The sequence below is a fragment of the Piliocolobus tephrosceles genome, chromosome X (assembly GCF_002776525.5).
Source record: "Piliocolobus tephrosceles isolate RC106 chromosome X, ASM277652v3, whole genome shotgun sequence".
Taxonomy (NCBI): domain Eukaryota; kingdom Metazoa; phylum Chordata; class Mammalia; order Primates; family Cercopithecidae; genus Piliocolobus; species Piliocolobus tephrosceles.
Genome location: NC_045455.1, coordinates 94120109 through 94145252, shown reverse-complemented (window position 1 = coordinate 94145252; position 25144 = coordinate 94120109). Strand labels below are relative to the sequence as shown.

At 35.9% G+C, this 25144-nt stretch overlaps 1 protein-coding gene across 8 annotated transcripts in view; it reads right to left on the bottom strand.

The window, feature by feature from the left end:
- Positions 1-25144, bottom strand: part of ZMYM2 (zinc finger MYM-type containing 2) — a 128938-nt gene that overhangs the window by 37217 nt on the left and 66577 nt on the right. For all 8 annotated transcript variants that reach the window (XR_002726044.2, XM_023190605.1, XM_023190602.1 and 5 more), the window contains 5 exons: positions 20496-20646; positions 19941-20056; positions 15954-16070; positions 12805-12955; positions 10305-10477 (listed from right to left, as the gene is read on the bottom strand). Coding sequence is in view for 7 of the 8 variants with exons in the window: in XM_023190605.1 (XP_023046373.1) it covers positions 10305-10477; positions 12805-12955; positions 15954-16070; positions 19941-20056; positions 20496-20646 (708 nt within the window). In the remaining variant the exon portion in view is untranslated. The remainder of the gene's footprint in view (positions 1-10304; positions 10478-12804; positions 12956-15953; positions 16071-19940; positions 20057-20495; positions 20647-25144) is intronic.

The following is a 25144-nucleotide window of genomic DNA, read 5'->3' as shown; positions in this document are numbered from 1 at the left end:
ATACAGAAAAATGATATAATTTCAAATACAGTTCTTTTCGTAATTTAAGTTTCTGATCTAGAAATGAACTACTATTATTTTTTTCAATTACCCTTTGGCTTACCAGCTTTGAAATTTTGACAAAGTAATAACTGTTAAGTATTTTGCAGTTCACAATAATTGTGGCTACAGCTTTTCCTTTATTACTCTAATCTAGAGTTTTACACTGTGGATTTTGAAATTTCTCACGTTATAATTTCAACAGGAATTCTACAAATGTCACGTCAAAATTCCTGGTCAGGAATATTAACAAATGACTATGTTGACAAACAGGTCTTACGTAACAAACATACCCCCAAGGTTAGAACACAGGCTTTTTTTTTTTTTTCTCGAGGTCAGGTATTTCTCCTGCTGAATAAATGTTAAGTGAATGAAGATTTATAGTACAAATTATGACTACTAAGTGATGCCAGTATCACGACTCTTGTCCAAAAACTTGTGAATCCAAATTTTATACAGCTGATGGTATTATGTGATCATCTCAGTAACAACAGCACTTAATATCAACCAAGATCATATTTTCACTCAATAATAAAAAAGTCCCTTTGTTAAATTCTCACCAGCGAGACTGTTTTTCAAAATAACCATAGAATTGTTCCAGGGTTTCTTTTCTTTCTTTCAGTTTCTTTTTCCCTTTTTACAATTTATGCTCAAAAAAAGAGACAAAGCATAAAGGAAGGAAATGGAAGCTTAATACTTTATTCACTGATTCTGAACAGCGCAAGAACCAAAAGTAGAGTTACAGCCTGAGTACATTGTTCACTGAGAACCTGAAATAAGAGCCAAACCCGTTGTATCTTCTCTCTATAAATCTTCACAACAGCCCCGCAAAATGGGTACTGCAAACTAAGATCTAAAAAGATTAAATAACTAAGGCCAAATATTAAAAACGCAGAGACAGGATTCCAAAGGCAGAAAACCAAGTCAAAACCTAGGCTTTATCCTGTACACTAAGCAATAAAGACAAAATGAGTTACTATAAATGAGTAGAGAATAAATATCCTAACACAATACAAATAAAACGCTACAAGAAGATTCTCGATTTAACCTTTAAAATAGAAATCTGTATTAATTCAAATCATTACATGTACTACGCTGACTCTTAGTAGTAGTATTGCCATTTATACAATCATTTGGAAGATCAAGGGCATAAAATCAAACACATTCCACCTAAAGAATTTGAACAATGGAATCACTTCATCGTTCTACAATTAGACACTTGGTTTTTATAGAATCAATACCTGAAGCTCCCTTCTTCTTTTAAAGGTTCAAAACAAATTTAGATAATTTCCCTCTACCCAAAGAAAAAAGGGGCAAGATTAACACCAATTTACGAATGTAAACAAAATAGGCATCTATTTTTTCAGCCTGAAAAAATAGTGAGTGAGAACTCCATACATTCTAATAATTCCAAGTTTAATGCCACAATCAAAATTTTGGAGGTTGTGAACTTTTGTTTCTTTTACATCCACTCATGCAAACTCCTAGTAAAATGTTTGGAATTCAGCTAAAATATGATGGCCAATTTAAAAAGATCATTAATGATCATACCTTACCAACACCAACACAACTCCACTCTAAGATGCATTCCCTAGCCATTTGCAAAAAATAACTATTAAGACACCATTAAAAATGAAATAAATGGAACATAAGTCTCTGGTTTTAAAAATACTGCATCATCTATTTTGTGGTTTTCTTGTCATTGTGAAATCAAGGATAGCAAACTAAGGGGGAGGAGAAAAAAAAAAAAACAAGTCACAGGTTCAAACAAATCTAAGTAACAGCCAGGTACTAAACTCTGATTCAAAAACCTTAATCCAATCTATCAACTAAACAGAAATTTCATTTTCAATAACTAGCAAAAGGTCATTCAGCCTATCCTGACCCAGTCCCTTTCACTTCTTGGATAGTTTCAACTTTTCATTTTGGGTTGATATATACATCTTTTCAAACTTTACTATCTATTTGTTCCCTAATTCACCAAACAAACCTAATATTCCAGGGGAGAACCATGAATACGAAAAAGATACGGGTATTTTACAGACATTTTAAACAGAAATTCTTTATGACTTCTCAATACAGCTTTCTGAGTACAGTAGAGTGATTCACTACAAAAAAAAGAATGCAGTGATAACAGGTGATTGGGTACTATGCAAAGCGTAGGAATTCTCTGGTGACCAGAAATATATATTTAAAGCAATATTTGAATATTAAATATTCTTTTCCTAAAATTAATTTCAAAAACAATTTAAAAACATGGATATAGCAGTTTATAAAGAAAAATTATAGAAGTCTAATATTATTAATTTAAAGCCCATCAATCATACTGTTAAGACTATTAGAGGGCATTTGTATTAAGAATTTAATATTGCCACCGTTCGCTACTTGTTTGGAAAACAAATCAAAATCTGTGTTAAAAACCTGTGCAACTGGAAGTAATATGGTTTAAGAAAAGCTTAGGTCTTAATAGACACAGCATTGGGAAACAGTGGACCTTTGGAAATATTATCTTTACCAATTTTTCAAGCACCTTCTAGCTATTATTGCATTACAATACTAAATCCTTTTTCTTAAAAACTTTTAAACTTACACAGATCAAAAGAACTATCTGGTTTTCCATTATGCCTGGAAACATTTACTTGAGGAAAAGTAAAATCTACTTCTTTCTAAAAAGGTATCTGGGAGAAGAAAAATACATTATTTGTATTTTCAGCATCTTTTGGTTGCATGATGTCACAGGTTTCTTACTGCAATTTAGAAGAGACAGGATTTAATAAATCTTTATTTTAAATCTAGAAGCAAACCATGATATAAACCAGAAAACACAGCTCATTCAGTGACTTGTCAAGTAAAAAAATTTTTAAAGCATAAAACTAAATTTAAATAAAAATGTACAAGTTATTTATACTATAGGTAGTAGTCTCTCAATCTAAAGTGCAAAGATAAGAGAAGGTAAAAATACAATGTGTGTGCATGACCATTTAAGAAATATTCATGGCTAAACATGAAATAACAGCCAGATTGGCTAGCTGTTGATTTTTAAGTTTCTGTGATGAAGCACTTTTTTCCTTTGGCTTGAAGCTTATTTTTCTGATAAGCCGGAATGATTTGTAAGGGTCATAGGTTTTAATGCACGAATATATAAACTTGTGAGTATTTAAATAAAAAAAGATAAATCATAAAAGGGGGAGGACCCCATAATTAGTTTACCACATTTTCAAGATGATATCATGGCAACAGTGAATAGAAGGGATGCATGGGGGGTGTAAGAAAATACAGTCTGACTCAAGTAGAAAGCACAGAGAAGAAAGTTACCGTTTGATTACAATAATGGCTGCAAGCAGAAAAACCAAGGATGAATGAAGAGAGACAACTCTTCACATTTCAAAGACTGTGGTGCATACTGATTGTATAGAAAAATCAGCATTGCTACTTGCTTTATAAATTTCTACCATGTAACAAAAATAGTCTTACCTTTGTTCCTCAGATTAGTATAATATATAATAAGTTATTACGTATATTATACAAAGATCTGTTTAAAATAAGGCAGGAATATATAATGTATTTAAGGTACAGAATACTGACATTAAACATAACTAGATGATTGTAACTTGGTATTTGACTAATGTATTTTTTGTATATTCTGAAAAGCACTGCTTCATTAAATCCTCATCACTACATTCTGCATAAATGAAAACAGACATAACTATCTTTTAAAATAAGAAGCAAGGTGGAACACATGACAACATCTACAATAACATGGTCTTCTGCCAAAGAACATACCTTTGCTTCCCAAAAAGGGAAACAAATCCCAAACTTATCATATATATATATATATATTTTTTTTTTTTTTTTAATTTAGAGACAAAGTCTTACTGTGTCTCCCAGGCCAGAGTGCAGTGGTGTGATCAGAGCTCACTGCCACCTCAAAAACCTGAGCTCAAGTGATCCTTCCACTTCAGCCTCCCAAGGAGCCAGGACTACAGGCATGCACCACCATGCCTGGCTAATTTTTTTTATTTTTTGTAGAGTTGGGGTCTCGCTATATTGCCCAGGCTGGACTAGAACTCCCAACTTCAAACAACCCTCTCACTTCATCCTCCTAAAAGGCTGAGATTAAAGACGTGAGCTACCGTTCTCAGTAATCTTTTTTTTTTCTTTTTGAGACAGGGTCTTGCTCTGTCACCCAGGCTTAATGCAGTGGTGTAATCATAGCTCACCACAGCCTCGAACTCCCGTGCTCAAGCAATTCTCTTGCCTCATCCTGCTGAGTATCTGGGACTATAGGGGCATGCCATCACACCTGGCTAATTTTTAAATGTTTTTGCAGAGATGGGCTCTATGTTCCCCAGGCTGGTCTTGAACTTCTGGCCTCAAGTGATTCTCCCACCTCATACTCCCAAAGTGCTAGGATTACAAGCATAAGCCACTGGGCCCAGCCCCAGTAATATTTTTTTTTTTTTTTTTTTTGAGACGGAGTCTTGCTCTGTCACCCAGGCTGGAGTGCAGTGGCCGGATCTCAGCTCACTGCAAGCTCCGCCTCCTGGGTTCACGCCATTCTCCTGCCTCAGCCTCCAGAGTAGCTGGGACTACAGGCGCCCGCCACCTCGCCCGGCTAGTTTTTTGTATTTTTAGTAGAGACGGGGTTTCACCGGGTTAGCCAGGATGGTCTCGATCTCCTGACCTCGTGATCCGCCCGTCTCGGCCTCCCAAAGTGCTGGGATTACAGGCTTGAGCCACGGCGCCCGGCCCCAGTAATATTTTTTAAAGCTGGGAGATCATTCATTCAAAGAAAGAAGCCGAACAGAGAAATACATTCAGTATGCGCTGTGAACAACAAAAAAATTCTCCAAGAAAGATTATACATTAAAATTTTATATTCATAATTTCACAATTAGGCAGATATTTGTACAGTAAAATGACGGGAAATCATCATCACATGGTAACAATTTCTGTCTCAAACAATAAGATAAACAATGCAAATAGATATAAAAATAAAATGGGATTTCCAAATTTGTACTCACTAAATGCCTTTATGGAGATTATCCAGAAGAAAATTTTAAAAATAAAACCTCCTAAACAACGGGCATAAAAGTGCACTTGTAAAAAGACCATTCTCAAGCACATAAACATCAGATACAAGATTAAAATGAAAGAAAAAATGTTAAAAGGCAGCTAGAGAGAAAGGTCAGGTCACCTACAAATGGAAACTCATCGGACTAATAGCAGACCTCTCAGCAGAAACCCTACAAGCCAGAAGAGATTGGGGGCCAATATTCAACATTTTTTTTTTTAATTTAACATCAGTGCCACTTGCCAACCAGAATTTCATATCCCACCAAACTAAGCTTCATAAGTAAAGGAGAAATAAGATCCTTTTCAGACAAGCAAAATCTGAAGGTATTTGTTACCACCAGACCTGCCTTACAAGAGCCCTTGAAGGAAGCACTAAATATGGAAAGGAAAGACCATTAACAGCCACTACAAAACACATTGAAGTACACAGACCAGCGACACTATAAAGCAGCCACATAAACAAGTCAGAAAAATAACACCGAAGTACACAGACCAGCGACACTATAAAGCAACCACATAAACAAGTCAGAAAAACAACGAGCTAACATCATGATGACAGGATCAAACCCACACATATCAATACTAACCTTAAACGTAAACAGGCTAAATGCCCCAATTAAAAGGTACACAGTGGCTTGGATAAGGAAACAAGACCCACTGGTATGCTATCTTCAAGAGACTCATCTCACTTGCACTGACACACATAGGCTCAAAATAAAGGGATGGAGAAAAATCTACCACGCAAATGGAAAACAGAGAAAAGCAGGGGTTGCCTCAGACAAAACAGACTTGAAACCAACAAAGATCAAAAAAGACAAAGAAGGTCATTACATAATGGTAAAGGGTTCAATTCAACCATCAGACCTAACTATCCTGAACATAAATGCACCCAACACAGGAGCACCCAGATTCATACAGGAAGTTCTTAGAGATGTACAAAGAGACTTAGACTCCCAGACAATGCTCCAATGACAGTATCAGACAGATCATCAAGGCAGAAAATTAATAAAGATATTCAAGACCTGAACTCAGCACAGAATCAAATGGATACCCCAAAAGAACAAAATACACATCCTTCTCACTGCCATATGGCACATACTCTTAAAATTGATCACATAATCACATATAAAACATTCCTCAGTAAATGGCAAAAGGACTGAAATCATAACCAAAAGTTTCTTGGATCACAGTACAATCAAATTAGAAATCAAGACTAAGAAATTCATTCAAAACCACACAAACATGGAAACTGAATAACCTGTTCCTGAACAACTTTTGGGTAAATAATGAGATTAAGGCAGAAACCAGTTAATTATTTGAAACCAATAAGAACAAAGATACAACGGACCAGAATTTCTGGTACACAGCTAAGGCATTGTTGAGAGGGAAATTTATAGCACTAAATGTCCGCATCAGAAAGTTAGAAAGATCTCAATTTAACAACCTAACATCCCAACTAAAGAACTAGAGAACCAAAAGAAAACCAACCCCAAACCTAGCAGAAGACAAGAAATAACCAAAATCAGAGCTGAACTGAAGGACACTGAGACATGAAAAACCATTCAAAAGATCAATAAATCCAGGAGTGTTTTTTTTCTTGGGGCGGGGGGTGGATTAATAGACTGCGAGCTAGACTAATAAAGAAAAGAGAGAAGACCCAAATAAACACAATTAGAAACAATAAAGGGGATATTATTACCACTATCCCACAGAAATACGAATAACCACCAGAGATTACAATGAACACCTCTGTACACATCAACTAGAAAATCTAGAAGAAATAGACAAATTCCTAGATACATATACACCCTCCCAAGACTGAGCCAGGAAAAAATTGAATCCCTGACCAAACCAATAATGAGCTCCGAAATAGAATCAGTAATAAATACCTTACCAACCAAAAAAAGTCCAGGACCAGATGGATTCACAACATAATTCTACCAGATGTACAAAGAAGAGCTGGTATCACTCCTACTGAAACTATTCCAAAAAATTGAGGAGGGGGGACTTCTCCCTAACTCATTCTATGAGGCCAGCATTATCCTGATACCAAAAACTGGCAAAGACACAACAAGAAAAGAAAACTTCAAGCCAATATCCTTGACGAACATTAATGCCAAAATCCTCAACAAAATACTGCCAAACCAAATCCAGCAGCACATTGAAGAGGCTTATTCACCATGATCAAGTAGGCTCTATCACTGGGAGGCAAGTTAGGTTCAACACACGCAAATCAATAAATGTGACTCATTACATAAACAGAACTAAAGACAAAAACCACGTGATTATCTCAATAGATGCAGGAAAGGCTTTCAATAAAATTCAACATCCTTTTGTGTTAGAAACTCTCAATAGGCCGGGCACAGTGGCTCGCGCCTGTAATCCCAGCACTTTGCGAGGCTCAGACGGACAGATCACAAGGTCAGGAGACAGAGACCATCCTGGCTAACATGGTGAAACCCCGTCTCTACTAAAAACACACACACAAAAATTATCCGGGCATGGTGGCGGGTGCCTGCAGTCCCAGCTACTCAGGAGGCTGAGGCAGGAGAACGACGTGAACCCAGGAGGTGGAGCTTGCAGTGAGCCGAGATGGTGCCACTGCACCCCAGCCTGGGCGACAGAGTGAGACGCTGTCTCAAAAAACAACAACAACAACAACAACAAACTCTCAATAAACTAGATATTAAAGAAATATACTTCAAAATAAGGGTCACCTATGACAAATCCACAGCAAACATCATACGGCATGGGCAAAAGCTGGAAGCATGCATTCCCCTTGAAAACTGGCATAAGACAAGGATGCCCTCTCTCACCACTCCTGTTCAACACAGTATTGAAAGTCCTGGCCAGAGCAATCAGGAGAGAGAAAGAAATAAAGGGCATCCAAATAGGAAGAAAAGATGTCAAACTTTCCCTGTTCACAAATGACATGATCCTGTATCTAGAAAACTCCATAGACTCAGCCCAAAAGTTCCTTCAGCTAATAAACAACTTCAGCAAAGGATACAAAATCAATGTACAAAAATCACCAGCTTTTCCATATGCCAACAACAATCAAGCTGACAGGCAAACTAGAAACACAATCTCATTGAAAATTGCCACAAAAAGAATAAAATACCTAGGAATACAGCCAATCAGGGAGGTGAAAAATCTCTACAAGGAGAACTACAAAATACTGCTCAAAGAAATCAGAGATGACACAAACAAATGGAAAAACATTCCATGCTCAAGGATAAAAAGAGTCAATATCATTAACATAGCCATACTGCCAAAGCCATTTACAGATTCAATGCTATTCCCATTAAACTACCAGTGACACTCTTCGCAGAACAACAACAACAAAAACATGTCTTTAATTCTATGGAACCAAAAAAGAGCCCAAGTAGCCAAGGCTATCCTAAGCAAAAAAAACGCAAAAAGAACAAAGCTGGAGGAATCATGCTACCTGCTTCAAATTATGCTATAGGGATACAGTAACCAAAACAGCATGGTACTGGTACAAAAGCAGACACAAAGACCAATGGAACAGAATAGAGAGCCCAGAAATGAGGTCGCACACCTACAACTATCTGATCTTCAACAAACCTGACAAAAACAAGCAATGAGAAAAAGATTCCCTATTCAATAAATGCTGCTGGGATAACTGGCTAATGATATGGAGAAGACTGAAATTGGATCCCTTCCTTACACCACACACAAAAATTAACTCAAGATGGATTAAGACTTAAATGTAAAACCCAAAACTATAAAAACCCCTGAAGCCAACCTAGGCAATACCATTCTGGACACAGGAACCAGCAAAGATTAAGATGCCAAAAGCAACTGCAACAAAAGCAAAAACTGACAAATGGGATTTAATTAAAGAGCTTCTCCAGAGAAAAAGCATGCACACATATGTTCGTTGTAGCACTATTCACAATAGCAAACACTTAGAGTCAACCTAAATGCCTACCAATAGTAGAGTGGATAAAGAAAATGTGGTTCATATATACCCTGGAATACTATGCAGCGATAAAAAAGAGATTATATCCTCTGCAGGAACATGGAAGGGACTGGAGGCCATTATCCTTAGCAAACCAACACAGGAAAAGAAAAGCCAAAGATGAGAACACAAACACATTAACAGGGGAACAACAGACACTGGGGCCTACGAAAGAGTGGAGGGTAGGAGGAGGGAAAGAATCAGGAAAAATAACTAATGGGTAGTAGGTTTAATATCTGGGTGATAAAACAATCAGTACAACATGACCCAAACGGACCTATATAATGATGGGTCATTTACCCGTCATTTACCATGCCCCAAATTGACCTATATAAAAAATCTGCACATGTACCCCTGAACTTAAAAGTTAAATTTTTAAAGTGGATTTAGTATAACACATACACATACACACATTTATAGTTTCAAATTAAATGTTTCTGGTCTCTACTTAGCATTCCTTTCAATTTTAAAGTCCCCCAAAACTCACAATTAAAAAGACGAAAAGCCAAAAAAGAGCAAGATGTTTTTAAAATATATCCCAAGTATCCAAAACAATTACCTGCTAACATTCAACACTGATAACATAGTCAAAAGTATTTCTGTTTAGCTGTGCATGGTGGCTCACACCTGTAATCTCAGCACTTTGGGAGGTTGAGCAGGGCAGATCACCTGAGGTCAGAGTTCGAGACCAACTTGGCCAACACAGTGAAACCCCGTCTCTACTAAAAGTATAAAAATTAGCTGGGCGTGGTGGCACACGCCTGTAATCCCAGCTACTTGGGAGGCTGAGGCACAAGAATCGCCTGAACCTGGGAAGTGGAGGTTGCAGTGAGCCAAGATGATGCCACTGCACTCTAGCCTGGGCAACAGAGATTCCATCTCAAAAAAAAAAAAAAAAAAAAAAAATTCTACTTAGTGAAATAAAGACACAATAAATTTTAGAAAAACATCCATTTTGTTAAACCACAATGCTGAAAATATAGGTGTATCCTAATCTTTTGGTAATGCTTAAGTTATTAAAAAAAGAGATATAAATGCTACTTCAAACAAGGAGAAATGACAAGACAATTTTAATGAATATTATCAGGGCTAGGCCTTAAGTGTGTGCATTTTTAAAATAAATGAGTTGCCATTTATAATGGTAACAGCTACAACGTTTTTTAAGACTGGTTAAAGTAGCTGCTATAATAAAGGAGTTACTCGCCTTGTAGTACCAATCCTGAAATTTTTTACAGCAGTCTTCACTGCAGAAATCTCTCACAACACCATCGAGTTCTTTAGTTGCTCCCTTCTTACACAGCTGAGAACAATAGTTGCAAGTAACACATCTCAATCCTAAACGTCTTGCAAAATCCTGTTTGTATAATAATTTGCAGCCTGAAAAATATAAGGTTTATATATTAAAACAAAAAACACACAAAAACTAATTATTGAGCAGAGACAGATCTTAACTGGTCAAGATTTTTCCTCTCCTGATCAAAACTGTAAAATCTACTATAATCCATATCAACCTATACAAATTAGAACAGAATATGGGATATTTTATTAGATAACATATTATCTAACATGGCTAAAATGATGTTTCAAGACATTAAAATCTAGTAATGTCTCAGAATTATTTTATTTGTTCTATTTAAATAGAATCTTGCTTGGGCCGGGGAAATAGATAGATAGAATCTTAAGTATCAAAGTAAGCATACCTTATACAAACAGGCATTTTAGAAAAAGGAACAATGTAGACTACTAAGAGGCTCTGAGTAAACTTATAGAGATGTTCAACTTAAGCAGGCATTTTAGCTAATTTTTCAAGCTTACCTGTCTTACATGGACCTTCAGGGAAATAAAACAGATTTAATGACTTGCCCAAAGAAAACACTTTTGTTATCTAGTCCTTTAATGAAGTATATCTTTTTTCTAGTACATAAACGCATTAAGTATTTTTACATATCTTATTTATTCCCTATAACATCTCTACGAGGATCAATACTCTATACTTCACTGTGCTATGTAAGTAGAATGACTTACATGTTATCTACTAAAATCCTATTCATCCTTTCATAAGGACCTCAAATTATACCCCTACCACAAATGCTGCCAACATCAGCCTAGTTTAAAATGACATTTCCTATCTGCAAACATGAACTGCAATTGTTTTCTACATAATTTATTTAGCAATCATTTATGTACTATCCTATGACTTCTGTTACCTTGAACTATATTTTTAAATATTCTTTAAAATTTACCTTTTTAGCTTTATCTAACTAGAGTTTGATGGTAATACTAGGTATTATGTGTTTTGTTATTTCTGACAGGTTCTAGCAGAGAACTAGGTGCAGTAAGAGAAAGCAAAAAATATGTCATTAAACAGGAAAAAAACACACGTTCTTTTTTAAAATGCTATTACCCAGCTGAATGTATAAATCCCTCCAACTGAAAATTACCTTCTTGAATGTCAATTACCTACTTGCTGCTAATTGTCTATCCATTTTAGTAAAGTCCATATAATCCAAATGGCAGACAATTAATAACATATATGAGCAATCAACATCAGTATGTTCAGATTCATGAATCAGCAAGAATGTCATTGCACAACTCAAATGTAAAGACTAATTCAGAATCAATCTTTTCAATGAAACATTGTAAGATTTGTCATTTTTCATTATAGCTTTGCTCTTAACAGTGAAACATGGTTACTTTCCATTCCAGGTGAAATGTACAAAATTAAATTTAAATAGGAATGCCTGGTTTTATAAGCAAGCAGCACCCTCTTACGGACATGACTTTACATTACATGTTAAGACTGTAAATGAACGCACTAGTTGAATGAACTGATAAATCTTTTTATTTTGCTGTCATTCTCCACTGCTGACATTTAGGATTTTCCCACCTTTCTCTTACTCCAAACTAGCAGTTAGGAATCCATAGAAAAAGCAGATCTAGAAAAAATTATTCCTCATTAAAAAACTGTAAGTAAAGATAGCAGACAGGAAAGCTGGGAGTTCAGTGCCAAGGGCCAAAGAAAGAATAGAAAGTGAAAGCCAGCTTAGAGCAAGAATGTCACATTTGGGAATAGGAATAACAAGAACCCCAAAATCCATAGCTACAATCCTAGTTCCTATCTCTGGATATGTAGATTTAGAATTTGAATGCATCTGTATAATCTGCTGCCTGGCACCAGAGCAGCAAAAGTGTAGATAAGAGGAAAGGGAATTCCTGAACATACTAAAACAGAACCCAGTGTTTCCCTGGCACCCCAAATTGAATACCTAAAAGCATCTGCCCATTTTAGTACTGCCATATGTGATTTTCTTTCTGGTATACATATTGAAAACCTTTGCAGGTTAAGTAGTGAGCTGGGCAGGGAAAATGGAGCTAATTTTCAGAAAACAATTTTAATTCACTTGGAAAACCAACTTTCAGACCACAATGTGTAGGTTTAGAAATAACATGGTATGACAATGCTTTTATTTTATTCTAAAACTTTAATGAAATAAGAGGTTACCAAATTTTTAGAGATAAAACCATCTTGAAGCCCATGTCTACAAACACATATAAAATAACAAAACAAGTCAGTAGGAACGTAAACTCAATTTTTTTGTTTGGCTACATTAAAATTGTGCAGCCACTCTGGATATATTAAAGTATTTTGGGAAAACACATTAAATATCAATAAATGTTATGAACAACACTGTATATACACTTGCCTTCACTACAGAAAGGTCTCTTAACGCCAGAGAAATTTACTGTTTCATGAAGAGTCTTCTCCTCTTGACAGTATTCGCAATATGTAACTATGCAATGCAACTTCTTATAGTCATCTGAACAAGTTTTGCTGCAGAACTGATGCACTTTGTTCTAAATGCACAATGGGAACCTTGGTAAGTATATGATAACCACCTCAAGAACAAGCTTAAGAAATAAACAAGCCACTTTCACAGAAGCAAAGTTAAATCATTTACCTATTTAATGTTAAGATCCTTGGGGATAAATTTCCTACAGGCCATGCATGCCTAGTTTAACGAATTCACTGCCAAATTTAAACATAGCTCCACAAAATTCACTGCCATTAGCTACCCTAAAATTAGTCAATGAAAGTAAAAGTATCACTAAATAAGATGACAGACTGGTGTTGCTAACATAATTGGAGAAATGGGAAGAAAATGATGGAAAATACAGCATAGGTAAACTAAAAAAAGATAAAAATTATGACACTAATAATATTTTCAGTCAAAAAGAAAAATCCTTTGTCAAGTATAAACAAGTAGGCTCCACCACATCCCCAGCACACACCTTCACAGTAAGTAACACATCATCATGGTAAAGCATTCAGTCTGGTGCCATCACACAGTGTGCTGCAGAACTTGAGACTGAGTTGTTTCCTTAGGAATATGATTAGCGTCTCCCAGGCCCAAACCCACAATAGCCAGAGTTACTTTTCAAATATCCACCCAAGCAGGTATGAACAAGTTAAAACTTCCAGGGAGGCAGCTCTGGAAGTTCTCCCATTATTGAGCAGGCTACAGACTAAGTCTAAACCATCTACTTTACACTTAGCAAAGACATGTGAAGACCAGAGTAAGGAAGGTGAGGGAGTCTGGGAATCAACTCAAGTAGTAAAACAATCATTAGTGGAAAGTTGCCCCATTATGACTGTGTAATTTATAAAAGGAGGAAGGTAACAAAGAAGTCACATGGAGTGAGGAGCAAGAGACCACCGAATTCTCAATCTCCCAGGGGACATGCTCAACTCTCATTCAGCGTGGCAGTGCCTCTTAACTGCTTCTAACACTTAACCTCCACATAAATAAAAGTAACACACCAAAACAACTACAAAAGTGGGGTGGCACTGACATAAATGCAGCGGAAAGGACCTCATCTTGATCTAGCACCAAAATTCAGTGTATGCAGGATCTTCATTTTCTATGACACTATTTTTCGGTATGCTTGCTAATGGATTTCTTTCTTCATTCCCTCATCACTCCTTTACTCTCTCTTACTGGGCCTTCATTCTTACTGCTGTTACTTAAAGGTTATCAGTCACTAAGAATCATCACTGGATGCCAACAACAGTCTCAAATAGGGATTGATTTAAACGATCTGGAGACAGCACCAAAGAATAAACTAAAAAATGTTCCAGTCACTAAACGGTTAAAATGAAATTTCAGGTTTCCAAAGTATTTTAGAAATCATGTAATCCAGGCTGGGTACGGTGGCTCATGCCAGTAATCTCAGCACTTTGGGAGGCGAAGGCGGGCGGATCGCCTGATGTCGGGAGTTTGAGACCAGCCTGGCCAACATGGTGAAACCCCATCTCTACTAAAAATACAAAAATTAGCCAGGCGTGGTGGCGTGCACCTGTAATCCCAGCTACTTGGGAAGCTGAGGCACGAGAATCGCATGAACCTGGGAGGTGGAGGCTGCAGTTAGCTAAGATCACGCCATTGCTACTCCAGCCTGGGCAATAGAGCAAGACTCCATCTCAAAAAAAAAAAGAAAGAAATCATGTAATCCAGTTCTGGGTACCACCCTTCACCTAAGACTTACATACTGAATGACTCACCAACAGCTACTAATAAATTTTTGGCTCAAGAACAGTGTTAATACTACATCTTCTAAATCTTGTATATCATTTTATCATATACTCCATGCACTACCTCCCACCCAGCCCCACCCCTAAAGGAGTGAAAAGAAACAATGGCCAAAGGCAAGCATTTCTCAAGAAAGCAAAGGGCAGCCTGGGCAGCCTTGTCCATCTACCCATCTATTACTGCCCCCTTATGAAATAAAAGTCAATGATCAGAGTTGTTGCTAATCGAGACATGCCAAAGCATATTAGTAAACTAGTTAAAAAAAAAAAGGAAAAGAAAATAAACTCGTATTGGGATTCATAGGCCACTATTCTTTTATTAAAACACAATTATGGCTGGGAGTGGTAGCTCATGTCTGTAATTCCAGCACTTTGGAAGGCTGAGGTGGGTGGATCACTTGAGGTCAGGAGTTCGAGACCAGCCTGGCCAACATGTTGAAACCCCATCTCTACTAAAAATACAAAAATTAGCTGGGCATGGTGGTGCCCACCTGTAGTCCCAGGTACGTGGGAGGCTGAGGCAGGAGAATCACCTCAACTGAGGAGACAGAGATTGTAGTGCATTCCAGAGATCATGCCATTGCATTCCAGCCTGGGCAACAAAGCCAGACTCTGAGGAAGGAGAAAAAAAAAAAAAGAAAGAAAAAAAAAACAATTACAGAATTGTATCATTTTTTTCTTTTCTTTTTTTTTTTACTTATACTTTAAGTTCTAGGGTACATGTGCACAATGTGTAGGTTTGTTACATATGTATACATGAGCCATGTTGGTGTGCTGCACCCATTAACTCGTCATTTGCATTAGGTGTATCTCCTAATGCTATCCCTCCCCCTCCCCCCAGAATTGTATCATTTTATAAATGACAATGTGGCATATGACTAACACATTCTAATATGTACAGGTGCTGAGTGATAGAAAATATAGTTCTCAGATAATACAGGACAGGGAGAAACATGGGACAAAAAAAGGAAAGACAATTGCTCTAGGTACGTAGCTAAACAAAGTGACATCCTGTAAACTATTATGAACATAATGTATCAGGAATATGACTTCAATATTTCTTCAATTTTTCTTGGACCTAAAAAGAAATAGATCCTCTGTTGGTTTTCCACTCCCACATGAGAATAAACAATCCAATCACAAAAAAAAATCTGAAAAGCATATTCTTATCTACCAAGAAATAGGTTTCCAGATGGAAATACAACATATATTTTACTAGACTTTCTTTCTAGCACTAGATAACACACATTGCAAAATACAACTTGCCTCCCATTCCAGGATTTCTGGTTTTGAACAAAAGGAATTTTTGCAGTAGTTGCATTTCAACTGAATATCACTTGGCGCTACAAACTGGCCATTTGGAGATGACTGCATACTTAGAGCCTAAAACAAAGAACAAAAGATACTAAGCCTGACATGTATTTTTGATTTTCTATTTGTGATTACTGTCAAATATCCACGATGTCCAGAAAGTAACATGCATCTTGCCTAGATATCTTTTCAGCACATAAAACGCATTTCCAAATTTTGTCCTTAAAAATTATAATAGTAAATGTTAGTTTTATAAAATTGAAATTCAATTTATTTTTTAACCACAGAATTATTTACCTAAAATAAAAGAAAAAAGAAAAAAATCATACATTCAATCGTGATCTGTTTACCTAAAGAAAATGTAAGGAAGTAATAGTAAGCAAATAATAATAAGGTTAAGTTGCCCATGTTCTGAACTAACAGAAGTTTAAAAAAACAAAAACCTAGTTCTTACTGCTATCTCCAATAACCATCAAATATCTAATTTACTAATGTTTTGTGCCACTGCAACACTACTATAATTTTCATTCCAAGTCTACCAGTGAAATACGCCTATGTTGGCCAGGCGCAATGGCTCACATCTGTAATTCTAGCACTTTGGGAGATCAAGGCGGGCAGAGACCTGAGGTCAGGAGTTCGAGACCAGCCTAGTCGACATGATGAAACACCATCTCTACTAAAAATACAAAAATTATGCCAGGCGTGGTGGCTCATGTCTGTAATCCCAGCACTTTGGGAGGCCAAGGTAGGCAGATCACTAGGTCAGGAGATCGAGACCATTCTGGCTAACATGGTAAAACCCAATTTCTACTAAAAATACAAAAAATTAGCTGGGGGTGGTGGCAGGTGCCTGTAGTCCCAGCTACTCAGGAGGTTGAGGCAGGAGAATGGCATGAACCCAGGAGTCGGAGCTTGCAGTGGGCCAAGATCACGCCACTGCACTCCAGCCCGGGTGACAGAGCGAGACTCCGTCTCAAAAATAATAATAATAATAAAAATTAGCCAAGCGTGGTGGCACATGCCTGTAATCCCAGCTACTGGTGAGGCTGAGACAGGGGAAATCGCTTGAACCCAGGAGGCAGAGGTTGTGGTGATCCGAGATCACACCACTGCATTCCAGCCTGGGTGACAGCAAGACTCCATCTCAAAAAAAAAAAGGAAAAGAAATCGGCTGATGTTACATTTAAAAATTGATCATTTCTTCTTCAAAGTTAGGAGAAAAAAGATTTACACACTGGTATTCATACCAGGAATTTTAGTATTCCTTTTTTTAAAGTTAAAACAATTTACAGGCTGGACATTGTAGCTCACACTTGTAAGTAATCCCAGTAGTTTGGGAGGCAGAGGCGGGTGGATTGCTGGAAGTCAGGAGTTCGAGAACAGCCTGGCCAACGTGGCGAAAGTCTGTCTCTCCTAAAAATACAAAAATTAGCTAGGCACGGTGGCAGGTGCCTGTAATCCCAGCTACTCGGGAGGCTGAGGCAGAATCACTTGAACCCAGGAGGCAGAGGATGCAGCAAGTCAAGATCACGCCACTGCACTCCAGCCTGGGCAACAGAGTGAGATTCTGTCTCAAAAAAAAAAAAAAATTTTTTTACAGAACAAGACACAATATAAGCATACATGGACATTAACAGATTTTTTTCTAATTCCTAATCTGAATGGTGAGGACACTGGTATTTAATTATCATTCTTTTTAACCGTATCACACATATATTATATATAATCTTAATGCATGAAATGGTTAATAAAAATTAGCTATTCAATGTACAGTAGAAGGAGAAAAAAAAAACTACCATTTTTAAAACTTCTGCATACACTGTACAACACCGAGTTTGTGAAAAATAAGATATACAGATTTAAGACTATCAGATGAATAAATTTAAAAAATAAAAGCCAACATTACCCTTAGCATTTCCAAAAAATTTGAGCCCCATTAAAGTTAACTAGTCTTTCAAAACAAATGGAATATGCTACAGTCTGAATGCTGGTGTTCCCCCACAAATTCAAAGGTTGAAATCCTAAACCCCAAGGTGACAGTATTAGAAGAGGCAGAGGCTTTGAAAAGGTGATCAGACCATTAGAGCTCCACCCTCATGATCTAGTCAGTACTCTTATAAAAGAAGCCTGAGGGAGCTTGTTTGCTACCTTCACCATGTGAAGACACAGCAAGAAGGTACCATCCATGAGGAACAGACCTTCATCAGACAACAAATCGCCAGTGCCTTATCTAGGACTTACTCATCTACAAACTACGAGAAACAAATTTCTATTGATAAGCTACCAGTCTAAGGTATTCCGTAACAGCAGCCTGAATGGACTAAGAGGGAATACTATCCTATTGCCTTACTTTTAAAAGGAAAAACATCTAATGAAGATATAAAGTTCAAAATATATGGTTTGCTTTATGATAAAGGGAAAAACATTGCTTTTCTGTCAATTCTGTATTTATATGCAGAGTGATGAGGCTACCTGTAGGCCTATCTGGATGTATTCCTCAAAATAAGAGCCTAAATTAAGTACAGTCGGTCCTACATATGCATGGATTCAACCAACAGAGGATCAAAAATGAAAAAAAAAGATGATTGCATCTGTATGGACACGTACAGTCATTTTCTTCTTGTCACTATTCCCTAAACAATACAGTATAACAACTCTTTACAAAGCATTTACATAGCCTTAGATATTAAGTGTAATCTAGAGGTGATTTAAAGTACACAGGAAGACTTGCATTGTAGGTGACATGCAAATACTATGTCATATTATATAAGGGATTTGGGCATTCCCCGGATTTTTGTATCTGCAGGAGGTCCTGGTACCACTTGCCCATGGATAGCAAAGGATAACTGTATACCTTAAAATATACAATGTACATATACAGAGGATCTTATCAAACCATGGGTGATACAAGTTTCAATTAAATGAAAAGGGCAGTTACAACATTTTCAATTATCAGTTTAGTTTATCCAACAATATGAAAAAACAAAGTTCAAGATCTGACAAGTAGCATACTACAGACACTGTCTGCCTCTCTTCTAATTAATAATTACTCCTTAATTTCTAGTTTAAGAAAAGCCAACAAGGCAAAAGCAGTATCTACCACTGTAAGGATGTATCAATGGCCATGATCCCAACTTCTGAAACAACAAGTTTTAAATGTGGTTTATCACCTAAGTTCAGTAAGAATATTACTATTAACAAAAACTGACATTCATTTGAATTCAAAAACACCTCAATTTAAATACTAATAAGTGATATAGTAACTATTCCTTCCTAGTGGTCAACCAGGTTAAGTTTGAGCGCTTCCAATAATCTATCTTCCGAGACTATCCATACTCCAAATTTGAAGAACTATGTCAGAAAGTCTTTCTTTACATTTACCAAAATGAAAAATGTCTCCCCAAAACTGATCTTGTATCTGCAGGAGGATCTTGTATCTGATCTTGTATCTGCAAGACACAAGATAAACTGATCTTGTATCTTGTATTAAATTAAGGCCTAGTGTAAAAAATCTAATTCCCTCTTTACATGGTCCATTTCTAACATATGAAGAAAGCATGTATTCTCATCACTTCTAGGCTAAATACATCTAGGTCCTCCATCCATCTGTCACATAAGAGTTTCCCTTATGGTTCACATTTTATTCAAACCATCTAATAAGAAAAAACTACACATCAGCACTGAACTAAACTATATTACAATTTCTTTTCCTTCAAAATCTGTATCACAGTAGCAATTATAATTTCAATTAGACTATCCAAGCTAAAATGGAAAACTGGTACAGCCGCATATTCTGTGACTAGGATATCCACCTTCCAATGTGACCCTCAACAAACTATGTAAAAATTAAGATAAAATAAAGATAAAGCATATTATATTACACTGGTTATTTTCTATGTGTATTTTATTGGGGGCATGGGTTATACAAAATAAACAACAAACCTGAAATTTAGCCACACAACTGGAATTGCAAAAGTTATACAGTTTTCCATCAGGCATTGTGGCTTGGTATTGAGGTAAAGAGTTTCGCTTACAAAAATGGCAAATAATTCCCAAACCTAGGAAAGAAAAGGTACATATCTGATTTGTTTATAAAGTAATAAAAAAGTTTTTTTATCTTAACTGCTGAGATTATAGAACTTTCTGTTAAAAAATAAACTATTATTATTTGCACCTTCCATAATGAAGATTATTTGCACCTTAAAAATATTGTCATAAAGGACTCTGATATTATGCCACTAAAACAAACATAGATACAGAGAAAAAACTCAGTTTTAGGTAATTTTTTAGATGGAGTAACAATTTTAGTTAAGAACATAGATATGAAGAGAACTAAAAAAGTAGTACAGAATAATCAAAATAATTAGAACAGTTTTCAAAAAGATTAATAGAAAATAAAAAGCTGTTAAAAACAAGCATAAAAACATTAAGAGTATTTATGCAAAAAGTAATTATTTTGTAAAGTTTTTTTTAACTATCCAAATATGTGAAACTTACTTTGTGATTTTGCATATTTTGTCTTGTGACTGTTCATACAAGCAGTTGAACAATATGGCTCCATATATCCATTAGGACCTATACACTGAGTCATATCAAAAAACCTGCACTGTGTTCGGCAACCAGTACAAGTTGTCAGTTTTCCGTATTTCTAAAATTTGAAACATAAAAAGATAATTTTTAAGACTATAACTTAACTAGAAAAGAATTACCTATTTTTCATTACACTTTTTGTCGCTGCAAAACAATCCTGCTAATCTCTAAACAGGTTTAGAGTCACGAGTCTTCATCTACATACAAACTATTAACTATGCAACAACTGTTAAGGTTCAAACAAAGCAATGATCATCAGCTAAGTTGCCTTCAAAAATAGAATGTTTTTCTCTCTATTATATTTAGTTTAACAGAATCCCTACGTAAAGGTAAGTAAAACCTGAAAATTTAGGAAAGGTACAGTGCTTTTTGTTTACAATGAGGATATACTTCTTTGTCATTTGACAAAATAAATTAAATGGAACTATGAAATATAAGCCTTAATAATAAAAAGTATGGTGAAGAATGAATTTGAAGATTTTAAATCATTTTCCCACTGAGCTGCTATTGTTCCAAGCACTTCTGGAACATCTCTTAAAAATGATTTATCACCTATCTACTACGTTTGAAATCTAATTCAATCACAATAAAACACAATAAATTTTTTGAATTAAAAAAAATTTTAAACCATATTCAAAATGACTTCTGGCTATAAAATGAAGTAAATAATTCATCAATAGATAATAAAGTTAAGCCTCCTGCCAAAAGTGAATATAGTAATGTGCCAAATAACGATGTTTCACTCAGTGATTGTAATGCCATATTTTTACTGTACCTTTTCTATGTTTAGATATATGTAGATACACAAATACTTACCATTGTGTTACAACTGCCTGCAGTATTCAGTACAGTCACATGTTGTGCAGGCTTGGAGCCCAGCAGCAACAGGCTATAGCATTTAGGTTTGTTTGAGCACACTCTATGAGGTTCACAAAACAAACCTGCCTAACGATGCATTTTTCAGAATGTATTCTTGTCATTAAGCAATGCCTGACTATATGTGCCAACAAGATAACGGAGAAAAAAAAAGGAGATAAAGAATATGAGAGGCAGGGTGTGGCTCACACCTGTAATCCCCGCACACTGGGAAGCCTAGCGAGGTGGGCTGCTTGAGCCCAGGAATTTGAGACCAGCCTGGGTTCAAGCATTCGCCTGGCTATTTTTTTTGGTGGGGGTGTATTTTTTTTTGTAGAGAACTGCTTGAGCCCAGGAGTTCAATAACAGCCTGGGCAATACAGCAAGACCCCATCTTCCACAAAAAGAAAAAAAAAGGTAGAAATAAAAAAGAAAGGCTAGCCTTCAAGTGCAACCTGTTTTGATCCTCTTTCTGAGTGGTTGCAAAACTCTGTCATAATCAAGTTAAATCAAATATCACAAATCATGTTGCAAAATAATTGTTTCCATTTTCCATCTGATGTTGCAATTAAATCCGTCTTCATACCCACGAGCATCTATACAATATGAAAATATAAGAAGGCTTCAAAATGTTCCATAGACAGTATAAATAATAGGTGTTATACATAACAATCAGGCCAAAAATCACAACTGAAATTAATACACTGCATGGAAAAATGTCACAAATACCACAGGGTTTCAGAAAATGAAGGCAATAAATGTAAGGTAAAAATAAACAAAAAAAATACAATCAACATCAAGAAAAAGATCTTTCAGTTTGAAACAAATAGAAAAAGTATAAGAAACCACAGCTGTTTATGTGCCAGGAATGCACATTCATTATCATCCTATTAAAAAAAAACACTTATGCTGCCTACTTCCTCATTTACTGAAATATCAACTAAAGAAAGCCCTCAATTTTGCTTTTCAAAGTGGAAATCAACTCATTCTTTAATGATAGGTCCTCCTTCAAAAATATTTGTCAACTGCAAAAGAATGGTGACAAGGAAAAAATAAAAATGACTGTAAACATATCTTATTATGATGTGTAAGTACAACAGAGGAGAATGCTCTGTTTTTGTTTCCTGAGGTCTATTTGATGACTTAAATTTCTATACTGGAAAAGGGACAAAAACAAAGCAAATCAATGAAACAGAACATAACATGTTTAAAACTTGAAATGACAGTACAAATTAGTAATGCTATAAAATATTCGGGACAACTGCCACTATGTTGCAAGTTTGCAAGACAGAAAAGCCAGCTCCCACTGGATGTCTGCAGAGGCCTCCATGTATCAGCACCTATAAAGAATTCCTTTACTGATACAAATTAAGTTCCACCATCTAATCAAATCATGGATTTGATTTCTATTTGAAACATTCTTCAAACTGACTGAGTGAGTCTATCCGTTGGATTTGTGATCCCAACACTGATTTTACTGGCAGAATGATTAAATAATTAGTAATAGTTTTAAGACATCAAGTAAACATGGAGTTAGGCAACTGTTCCATACAGACAAATAATTTTATCTAAAGAGAATGAAGGCCAAGTGTAGTGGCTCACACCTGTAATCCCCACACTTTGGGAGGCTGAGGTGGGTAGATCACGAGGTTGGGAATTCGAGACTAGCCTGGCCAACATGGTGAAACCCCATCTCTACTAAAAATACAAAAGTTAGCCAGGCGTGGTGGTGCATGCCTGTAGTCCCAGCTATTTGAGAGGCGGAGGCACAAGAATCACTTGAACCCAGGAGGCAGAGGCTGCAATGAACCAAGATCGCGCCACTGAACTCCAGCCTGGGCAACAGAGGGAGACTGCCTCCAAAGAAAAAAAAATAAGAACAAGAAAATGAGAAAGTACTATCAGAATGACAGAATCACTGAGAATATTTCAATACTGCCACTTTCACAGCTACTGCTGCCTCAAAGAACCAATTAATGAAAGAACATTAGCCAAAAGGGAAATGTAATTTTATGCCATGTTTACTCGGCTTCATATGTAAGCAATCAAAATAATCATATTTAAATTTCATACAAATTTATATGCATCCTATAAACACACATTTAGTGATGTAAAGGAACAAAGCTTTGTGGAATAAATTAAGAATTTAAAATATTCCCTTTTTGGACATGGGGAAAAATAAGCCTACATATAACTTCAGTGAAAAAGAATGAGATAGAACCAAGTAAAACAAGATATGGAAAAGGTAAAAAGTAGATATGATGGGTAAGTTTATGACAAATTGGCTCATTTTCAGTCTACTCATTTAAAAGATATACCTTATATGTTAATTTTAACCAATTTCATGTGGGTATCAAAACTGTCACGACTTTACAACTTCTCTCAAATTTTCCTTCTACATGTAGGAAATATATTTCATTTGGTACATTTGGACCAAGCAAGTAGACCACATTGGAAGGTAATCAAGAAAGAATGGCTTGATGTACCTGTTGCTGCAAATCTAATTTAGGAAATGGGGCCCTAAGATATAGCCTGCATATTATCTACTTTCCTAGCCACATTCAAATACAATATGAACTTTAGTCTGTGACATTGCACAGTAAAAAAATTACCTTTATATACTAACCTCTAATTGAAATTTAACATTCTCTTTCACTCTGATTGGAGGCAACAAACTTATTTCATTAGTTTAATAGGGCCTATGACTGTCAAAAATAAAAATTCCCAATTTGTATATCACTCTTAGTATCCCTTAACATATCAATTACATTCAACTTTACTTCAAAATTATAGTTATTAACCACTGTATTTTATTCCTAAACACATTAAAATAAAGCAGCACATTTCAAAAATTTAAAAAATATTTTGGTAACTATATTTTGATATAATTGGTTGTCTTTGTAACCACAGGTATTTTATGCATTTAATAACATTCTGAGAATGAATCTGTCCTTATTACCAAAGGAGTCCAAAGCACTGAAACAGTGAAGAACCTTAATTAGAAGAAGTGGCAATAAAACTTAAACAATGACATATTATAATATTTATTATAATAAATAAGATAATTTCAAGTAAAAATTACAATTCATTTATTCAATAAAACCTGGAAATCATTTCTTCATATTGCAAGATTTGTTTGTGCAGAGAAAAAAGGGTTTAAAAATTTATATACCATTGTGTTTTACTTTTCTCTATTACTGTATAATTTACAATTTTTCTTTTAACAGACACATTCTAACTTTGTAATTTAAGGATTTTTTTCTAATTGACAACAGACGCTAACAATAGTGGGTGAAAAGTTTGCTTAACTTAAACAGATACAGAGGGAAAAAGAGCAACTTAACCCTGGAGAAACCTGACAGACATCCCCTTAAACAAGTGAACACACAGTAATGGAACACACGGGCAGCGTGTGCTTCCCGATGTGCACGAAGAGGGACACACCATCGCTTAGGAGGTGTTCACGCCAAAAATGCATGACCTCAGTCTAAGCTTGAGGAACTATTAAACAAACACAAAGTGAGGGATGCTCTCCAAAGTGGTATTCAAAATGTCAAGTCGTAAAAGACAGACAAAAACTAGGGAACTATTTAGATTAAAGCAGAGTTAACTTCCACTCCCAATCAACAGAAACTAGATTGAAACCTCCCACCCACCTTTAACAACTAGAAAATTAGACACACACACACACACACACACAC